Source organism: Podarcis erhardii, assembly GCF_964252035.2.
Source record: "Podarcis erhardii genome assembly, chromosome: 7".
Lineage (NCBI taxonomy): Eukaryota > Metazoa > Chordata > Lepidosauria > Squamata > Lacertidae > Podarcis > Podarcis erhardii.
Window position 1 is genome coordinate 78,177,765 of NC_138511.1, and position 9,566 is coordinate 78,187,330.

A 9,566-nucleotide genomic window follows, 5' to 3' on the forward strand; every position below is an offset into this window, starting at 1 on the left:
TTCCTTTTTCCCCCAGCCTGGTGTCTGCAAAATAATAAATAAAAATCCAGATTGGAAACATGCACATTTTTTAAAAAAACCAACCAACCAACCAACCAAACACACACACACACACACACACACACACACCACCAAATTTCTCAGTACAGTGAGATGCTGGAATCTGGACACCATTGATACAAACCTTCCTTTCGCATGACTCTTCTGAGAAATTTGTGGGATAACAGATGGATCTCATCTTAACACATATTATTAGCAGGGTTGGGAAGCTATTCTACCCCTGCCCCCACTGTTCAGCAAAAAACCTTATTCCAAACTTGATTATAAAGCAAAACGAGGAGGGATTCAGGGCTCAGAGGTTGTAAGGCTCACCTCATATTTAACCAGGATTGCACACACTCATGTAGAGCTGAGACATAGCTGTCAGGTGAGTGAATCATGGTGGGGTAGGATTACACTGCACACCAGTACAGCTCACAGATGCTTCTCAAGACTCTTCCCAGCAGGGGAAACCAACTGCTTTCTTCCAGGTGAGAAATACTGGAGAGAGGCTACATCTCTTTGTTTCTTCCTCCTGCCCAAAAAGCTACAATCTCTGAATTCCCTGTGAAGAGGGATTGACTGTTCAACCGAGTTGGAAACGGGAACCCTGGCAGGGCTCAGTACCCTACAGCTTCCATAATTATTTGGAGGAACCCCTAACTGTTCAAAGTGCTATCCTAGTGCCTTAAGTGGATGGTGTGAATGTGATCTAAGAGCTTGCAGGTCTCGAGCTCCATAATCGTTGGGAAATGTGACTTACCCTGAGTTGCGAAGAACTGAAGGGCGGGCGCTCCTCAATGAGAATGTTTTCTTCTGGCTGCTAAAACTCACTTCTGGCACCTTTGCTCCTGTATATGTGGGCTTACGAAGAAGGCGGCGGCAGCAGTAGCATGACGCAAGATATAGATTAGATTATCATATCACTTCTGCAAATTTGATTTCCACCATAACTGCACCATCTGCTTGCAACCGAAGTTAGATCCATTTAGACATGTGACCTTTGTTCACCATACTTGTGCTTCCTGAGTTTTCGTTTGGGGTGTGTCATCAAAGTTCTGTGGGTCAAAGCAGCTCAGACACAGCCCCATAATGGCACAGAAGATAAGGGCCAAGTATAAAACACTAAAATAGAAACAGAAAACAGTGTAGCCATGTGGGGGCGGGGGGATAGAATGGAGTTCTTGGAACCAAAGGACAGAAATCAATTTTTAAAAAATATTGTTATAAGGTGTTTTTTGGTGGTGACAGATTCCCCAAAGTTCTTAAATGTATCAAATGCATGGAGATGTTGAAACTGGCAAAGTGCTAAAATACAGGTGAGACCAGTTTTCTGGGACCAGGAAGCCATTTGGCAAAGGGGCCTAGTAAGAGACAGGGAGAGAAGTGATCCATGTAACTAGGGCTGTGTGCTGGAGAGCAACTTACTGATATTAATGGATATGGATCTATTAGTTATTATTGTATTTTAATATTTTGTTCGAAGCTGCCCCGAGTGGCTGGGGAAACCCAGCCAGATGAGTGGGGTATAAATAAAAAATTATTATTATTATTATTATTATTATTATTATTATTATTATTATTATTATTATTACAACCCAAAATGTTGCATTCCCTTAGTATTCTGCAGGTGCATTCTCAGAGTTCAATTCAGAAGGCAAATATGTATGGAGGGTTGGAATCTGCACTGCTGCTCTCTTTCCCTGTAATAAATGTAACAAAATCCAATGGGGGGGGGGGCTGCTGGAGATGATCACTGGATGTTGGAAGGTCTGAAGCAGAGACCCTATTCTGCACAAAGATTGGTGTTTAGAACTTTGCACCGCGAGTGTTCCAAATCATGGGGTGTGGAGGCCATGTCTATGGAACAATTCCTCCACTTAGAGACCTTCAACCCCCCCCCCCACCTGCTGATAAGGGGGAGATCATGTGATGCAGCAAAGGAGGCAAAGTCAGTCAGTGAGCACCAACCATACCTTCTTTCTCACAGATGAGAAGCAAAAGCCTGAACAGAGCTTCGGTATACAGAGGGGACACTGGAATTTGATTGCCTTTTTGTTAATTTATTGTTTCATTTGTCCTACAGCTTCATGGTGGATGTCAGCTGCCCTGGTGATCTCACTCAAGGAGGAAGAGTACATTTATCATTTATTCAATGTAGTTATTACTTTTTAAAAAAAGTATTAGAGTGACTTCAAAGATTTAAAATACGAAATTTTCGTAAGGTCTTCTTTCTTCTTCGGCAATCACTCGTTGCCAAGTGGGATTATCTTCTATGAATATTAATTTCACAAATACTTTTAAGGGGTCTGAACTGCCATCATTCAAATTTCAGATACAGTGGTACCTTGGGTTACAGACACTTCATGTTACAGATGCTTCAGGTTATAGACTCCACTAACCCAGAAATAGTACCTCGGGTTAAGAACTTTGCTTCAGGATGAGAACAGAAATCGCGCGGCGGCAGTGTGGTGACAAAGGGAGACCCCATTAGCTAAAGTGGTACCTCAGGTTAAGAACAGTTTCTGGTTAAGAACAGACCTCCGGAAGAATTAAGTTCTTAACCTGAGGTATCACTGTACTGCATGCAGTTGTGGTTGCCTCAGCTAAAGAGAGAGAGGATTTTGTAGACTTGGAAAAGATTCAGAAAATGGCTATCAAACTGGACAAGAGGACAAGGGGATAGACTGAGGGGGTGGGAATGCTGTAGTACTTAGGACTTAGTTAAGACTTAGTTTAGATATAATGTGAGTAAGAGGCCACATGATAGAAGTTTATAGAGTTATGCATGGCATGAAGAAATCAGATAGAGAAATGTTTCTCTCCCTCTCTCGTAACTCTACAATTCATGGTCATCCAATGGCAACGAATGTTGGAAGATTCAGGACAGAGAAAATAAAGTACGTCTTCAAGCATCACATTAAGCTGTGGAACTTCTTGCCACAGTGATGGCCAACAACCTAGATGGCCTTAAAAGAGGATTAGACAAATTCAATGTAATAAAGGAATCTTTGTCCATTTTCTGCTGTGTGAAGTTCTTTATTAGGCATAAAGGTCAAATGTATAAAGGCATTTTTAATGAATGCACATCCTGAATCTATGCAGAAGGTACAGCTCATCTCAATAGTGGAAAACATCAGGTCTCTTCATGTAGTAGACACGTAAATGGGTTCACATGTGCACCTTGTAAAAATAGTCCTCTATTTAAGTGGGCTGTCAGGTGGGCCCACCCATGAAGCAAGATGAGGTAACCACCTTGCGCAGCGGCAGCCCACAGCCGTCATCACCTATGGAGAAGTGGCACTGGCAGCAGTACCAGTTTCTGGAGAGATCTCGCAGGATGTCACCCACTGAGATTTTGGTGACATCTCATGAGCTCTCTCTGGAAGCCGGCGCTGCTGGCAGTGGTTCGCAAGTGCTGCCATGCAACACAGGGAAGGGACACCTCAGCGGGAGAGTGGGGCAGCAGCAGGGAAGGGTGGTACATTTCCGTTTCACCTCAAGTGGCGAAACAGGACATGCCATTCCTGACTAGAGAACAACCCTCTGTTTGCAGAAGTCCTCTGTTTCATTGGCTATACAGGAAGAAGCCGTTGTTCCACAAACTTTTGCTGTTGGCCCTCAGAAGGTCAACATGAGGGAATGCATCCCTCAGGCTGAAAAGGTTTCCTGCTCCTCGGCCAACCGATCTTCACTACAGAACTTCATGATTTCTTTTAAAAAGATGATTTCTACTTCAGTAGAATTTCTTTCCAATTCAGTAGAACAACTAGGAATACAAATCCCTCTGGAAAATGACAAATTGAAAGTAAAGAAGGACATTAAAAGGAAGGTCTTCCTCAGGAAGGTCATCACCAGAAGATCTTCACCAGCAGAAGCCATGACAGGGGAACTCATAATGATAGCGGTGCCTTATCTGCTGGTTCACATTTACCAACTACAGATCCAAAAATGTTGGCTGGGCCGAATTTTTTTTCTAAAGTAGCACAGTAAGACTTGGTAGTGCAGCCTCTTATGATGAAGTCAGACCATCCTGGAGCTGAAAAGCAAAGATGGGAGATCAGGGGTCCACTCTTCCCAGTAATCACCACCCCAAATAGGTTTATTTGTCTCCCAGCATTGCCATGGGTCAAGGTGACTAGTAAAATAAAGAAAAAGCAAAGCAAAAAAGAACAAAAGGACAACGCACATTGTTAAATTATTATTATTGATTAGATTTCCCCCAACACTGGCAAAGAAGGCCTCCTCTGATAAGGACTAGCTTTGGATATAACCCATTGATGGGGATATTACTGCAACCACCCCAATTCATTGGCATATATGTAATGTCCTCTATTAGAAGGGCTATCAGAAGCAGCCCACTTTTTAAGGTGTCCTCTTTGAAGGCCTGTCAAGTCTACAATGTTCCTGATATGGCATTTGTCCATTATTATCCCCATCTGTGGGGATGATGATGATGAGGCATTTTAGTTGCTTGCATCTGCAGCTCCTCAAGCTACTTACAAGATGTTCTAAAGCTTGAAAAACTATTATGTTGTACCATAAAATGGAAAACAGCACCCATAAGAGCCTCAAACATTTTGCAACATACTAGGAATAAAATTACATCAGCTCAGTCCATCAAAAGTTTGAGGAAATGTAAGTTTTTACCTGGCACCAAAAAGGTGCCAACAAAGGGACAGGGTAGACCTTGCGACAGAGAGCATTTCTCAGTCAGAAAAGGCTCCTGTCCCCTATTGCCACCTCCAAGCTTCTCTCACAGGTGTGACCTGGAGAAGGGCCTCAGAAGATCCAAGCATTCAGCTAAGTTCCTGTCAGGAGAGGTGCTCAAGAAGTCACTGGGGTCCTAATCATAATGGTGACATCCCCGGTATTGGGTCTGTGAGCCACCATTTTCATTTCCCACAATGCTGAAGCTGGCAATGACTGCAGGTAAAATCAATTATCATGCCAGGAGAAAGAACCACAAAATCAGTGGTAGGAGAGAAATTCATTTGGTCCACTTTTCATAATAGAGCCACCCAAACTGCTGCACCCAGACTTAGATTTCAGTTAGAACGCATCTCCCAGACGGATTGGGCCCTTCTCTGGATTTTGTAAGGTGTTTTCAATGTGAGGAAAGCATGCACAATATGTGCAAACAAAATGTGCTTCTTACTGGTGAATTCATTGAAAAGCATGTGTTGTTTCCAAGTGAATTCTACTCAGAGTACACTTTAGCCATACCCGTTAATTTCAATTAGTCTATGCTATGCTCATGGCCAGCCCACATATGGGGCAAGGTGAGGCAACCACCTCAGGGGGGCAAGAATCCACAGAGGCATCAGATCCCCATGCAGATCTTTATTGCCCACTTATTCCTGATGTAGATCATCACTCACATCTTATTCCTTGACCAGGAGGCAAATGCCATTCTGTGGTTCGTCTCAGGTGCCAAAACGTCTTGGGCCAGCCCTGGCTACCATTAACATCAGCTACAACTCTGCAAACCTTACACAAAGGGTGCACATTTCATGTAAAAAGTGAACCTGAAATGGATTTAAAATGCAGACAACTGGACAGAGCAGGATGGAACAGATCCCTCTGATGGAATGCCAGCAAGACTTAAAATGGGACAGAATTGGCTGCTAGGCCAATTACTTTTCAAAATCAGAAGAGCATATCAAATCAGAATTACCACTTTTGAGGATTCCATCCAGGCAGTAGTCCTCTGCCCCTGTACATTCTGCCAGCTCTGAAGAGCAGGGGCCCATTAGCGACAAGCAGGCTGGGCATTTTTTCCCATTGGCCGTGTTGTTTATTGGGGGCACTGAAAAAAGCAAAGATGCAGTATAAGAAAAGGGGAAGAATTGTACTCGTACGCACACTGTCGCACAACCTGGCCCCTGGGGCACAGAGCAGGAAAAGAGGATGGGAGCAAAACTATACCTACCTTGAGGAGAAACAGATGCACAGTCATTCCCCTCACAGCAGACAGCCTTTCCTCTGGCAATAAACATCTTGCCCAAATTCAGATAAAATGGTGCGAGTCCACAGGCGTGAGTGGATAGACAGCCTTTTATTATTTCCTGACTTGTTACTTCAGCTGCAGAGAAGGCATAAGGTAAGTACTTAAGCCAGCCTTCCACAACATGGGGTTGGCTGGGCTACCAACTCCCATCAGCCCTAGCAAGCACAGTGAAGGGTAAGAAACATCTGGAAGTTATGATGGGGTGGAAAGTTCACAAGCTATGAAGGACTTGCTCACACATTTATTGACTGCTGCACGAATTATTATAGCTAGGAAGTGGAAGGGGCAAGCAGAAGATAAAACAGAAGAATGTTATAAAGAGGCGTGAGGTATAGCTATTAATGATAAATTAACATGTATCATTGAGGTAAGATGCGGAATATGCAGGAGAAATGATTTTGAGGAGATACGGAAAGGGGTCAAACCATCACAAGAGGTGTTGAAATTTTGGGAGGCTGGATAGTTATAATGGAATGGTCTCGGTGGCGGAGTGCACATTATTATTATTATTTATTTATTATCATTACTCTGCCAAAATAAAAAAAATCTGTTACATAAAAAAGAAACACCTGGAAGGTTACCAATCCCTCACCTCAGAGTTAAGGTACTTCAGGTAGCAAGAGGCTGGGAAATATAGCTTTCTGTGTGGAAACCGAGAGGCAGTGTGCTTGTGATGTTTTAAACCCGGCATGTCCAACAGGTTGATTGTGATCTGTGAGTAGATCGCAGTCTCTTGGGAGTTGGACGTGCCTGCTTTAGACTATAATCTCCATCATCACAAGTCAGCGTTGCCAATGGTGGAGGATAATGGGAGTTGTAGTCCAGTGCATGTGCAGTCTAAGCAGTCACTACTGCAGGTAAATGGATGGATGGCCTGACTCTCAATAAGGCATCTTGATAGACCTTTTGCAAGAGGTAGAGGTCCTTCTCACTCACCTACTGTAGCTTCCACAAAAGCGACAGAGCAGGTGTCTTCATGAGCACTACAACGCTCCATAGTGCCATTACAGTTGCCATCTAACCCTAGGCAGGTTTCACACTCTAATGAGTCACCTGTGGATGGGAAGACAAAATATTTCTTTAGAAGGGTCCATGCACAGACATCTCTCTACGTTACCTGTCCACTGGATCCCAGAAAAGTTGGTCAAGTGCAAAACCGTTCTATGCCTTCCCCAATGTAATGCAACGTTCAACAAGAATGAAGGAGATACAGTGGTTTCCAATCCCAGTCAACTCTTCCAATATTTCCAACTTGGATCATCCACCACCCCTAGAAGATTACTACTGCTTACCTGGAGTTAGATAGTACAACCCGTGCAGCACGATGGCAAGAAATATTCACACAGTTGTTCAAGAATAATTTTACATCATTTAACAAATATGTGAGAAAGAGACAATTACTTGCAAAGTGCCATGAAAACTTCCAAACTACATAAAATAAAGTGAACTTGCAATATCTGATTTTACTAGATTCTTACAAATTCTTGACTCAGTTTTTCATTTTTTCTTGTTTTTAAATAAATTCAAGAAAATTCAAGAAAAAGGTGAGTTCAACATTGTTCCCGGTGGCTTTAAGGTGCTGATGAACCAGCATATGGAGTTATAAAGAAGACAGGGTGCCGCCCAGAGTGGCTGGGAAAACTCAGCCAGATGGGCGGGGTATAAATAATAAATAATAATGATAATGATAATAATTCTATCCCCGTTTCGCCCTAGCAGTCCATACAGTTGAGAGGATGCTGTCCCGCCCCTAGTGTGGCCAATTTGTTGGGATTGGCGGATAGCACACTCCCTGAGCACAATTTTCTGGGCGTCTTCAGTTGTCTCATGCCATTGATGCATCTACTAGTGCTGAATATCGTTGAAGAGACAATTTCTTGGCTTAAGCATAAAAGACTGAATAGCTTACCCCCAAGCATCCCACTGCAACACACACCGGTGCTAGAAGATTACGACTGCTTACCTGGGGTTAGAAGTGCAGAGAAGAGAAGAAGTCCCAAAGGAACCGGCATGGCACTGGGGAAGAAGTGCGCAGTGGGAATGAGCTCAAAAAGTTCCAGGTTTTTTGTGAAGCAATTATTTTAGCCTGCTGTTTGCAATAAATAAATAAATCACGAGAGGAAGCATGTATGATTTAAAAAAAAAAAAAAACAAATCTCTCAGTACAATGAGATGTCTGTCACTTCCTGCTGGGGTCTGGGCTCCATCAACACAAATTCCCCTCCCCTCTGAGTTTTGTTAGAAATTCATGGGGTGGCACAGGGATCTTGTGTGGGGATGAGCCAAACACATATTGCGGGTGTTGGAAAGCTCCCTGCCTATCTCAGGAAAAAGCTTGTTTTATCCCAGACTTATTTATAAGCCAAAACAAGGAGGGAAGGGTTAAAAATCAAGACAGAGAGACTATAGGACTCGCCTCCTGTTTATTCGGGATCCCCCACCCCATGTAGAACTGTGTCGTGTTTGTTCCTTGGGGTGTGCTACTTTCCTAGAACCCCATCAACCCATCAACACCAACCCAACCCATCTCTTTGCTCTGCCCATAAAACTACACTTCTCAGAAACCAGTGTGAAGAGGGTCGGATTGTTCAACCACCTTGGCAATTAGAGCTCTCGTATAGGAATAGGGTTTTCCCAACAACTCTTAGCATGATTAATAAGGAGTCTTTGGGGGACCCAAGACTGCTTAAAGGGGCATCACAGTGCTTTAGATGGATGATGTGGATGCAACCTGAATGTGCTCAAGTCTGGAGCTCCAAAGTGGATGGTATATGTGACTTACCACAAGGACTGCAGACCAGGTGGTTATGTCCTCTCTTGGTTACTAAATTTCACTTGTGAAGCATTTGCTGAAGCATGCCCAGGCTTAAATAGAAGACGACGACTTTAGCATGACGCAGAAGAAAGATTAGCTTATCATTTATATCAATACCAATTTGATTTGCCCCGTTCTCTCACCACCAACATACCACCCAAGTCTGAACAAAGAACAAGTTAGATATTTCACAATTCTGTCTCCTGACTCTGATTTTGGGTGCGCTAGCAAAGCCTCATTGTGCACAGCGGCTGAAACACTGTAGCAATTCAATGGCACAGAAGATAAGGACAAACATAAAACAGTTAAATAAATGTTTAAATTTTTACTTTGGTTAAAAAAAAAAAAATCTTGCACATGAAGGAAGACCCGAGTTAGAGAAGGCCTTGGAGCCAATTTTTGCTCTCTCAGCCCTACAGTCACTGGCTCAGAAGATAACACACACCAAGGATATACTACAGCATTTGGTTGCAGGACCCTGCTTGCTACGCTTTTCTTTCTTATATACTAGCACACCAGCACAGACATACCATTGTTCTGCATAGTAAGGTTACTTGGATTTGCCATCACTTATCAAAATCCATGCCCTCCCATTATGTTATTGAATGAATAAAGGGACACAGGTGGCACTGTGGTCTAAACCACTCAGCCTCTTGGGCTTGCTGATCAGAAGGTCAGCACTTCAAATCCCCATAGTGGGGT

The 9,566-nt window shown here is 43.2% G+C and overlaps 1 protein-coding gene across 1 annotated transcript; it reads right to left on the minus strand.

Moving 5' to 3' along the window:
- Positions 1 to 3,057: 3,057 nt before the first annotated feature.
- LOC309346095 (phospholipase A2 inhibitor gamma subunit B-like) lies at positions 3,058 to 9,566 on the minus strand. Its single transcript, XM_081869784.1, has 6 exons — positions 8,832 to 9,566; positions 8,013 to 8,065; positions 6,986 to 7,102; positions 5,972 to 6,124; positions 5,717 to 5,848; positions 3,058 to 4,078 (listed from the first exon to the last, which is right to left on the minus strand). Exons 2-6 carry the CDS (start codon positions 8,059 to 8,061, stop codon positions 3,933 to 3,935), a joined length of 597 nt encoding a protein of 198 aa, XP_081725910.1. The 5' UTR covers positions 8,062 to 8,065; positions 8,832 to 9,566; the 3' UTR covers positions 3,058 to 3,932.

What these genes read in the sequence shown, in the direction of transcription:
- LOC309346095 (XM_081869784.1), bottom strand. Translation starts at nt 8,061, where the DNA reads ATGCCGGTTCCTTTGGGACTTCTTCTCTTCTCTGCACTTCTAACCCCA. An exon ending in CTCTGCACTTCTAACCCCAG is followed by an intron (nt 7,103 to 8,012) that starts GTAAGCAGTCGT and finishes TCCCATCCACAG; the next exon opens with GTGACTCATTAGAGTGTGAA. An exon ending in TGCATCTGTTTCTCCTCAAG is followed by an intron (nt 5,849 to 5,971) that starts GTAGGTATAGTT and finishes TGCTTTTTTCAG; the next exon opens with TGCCCCCAATAAACAACACG.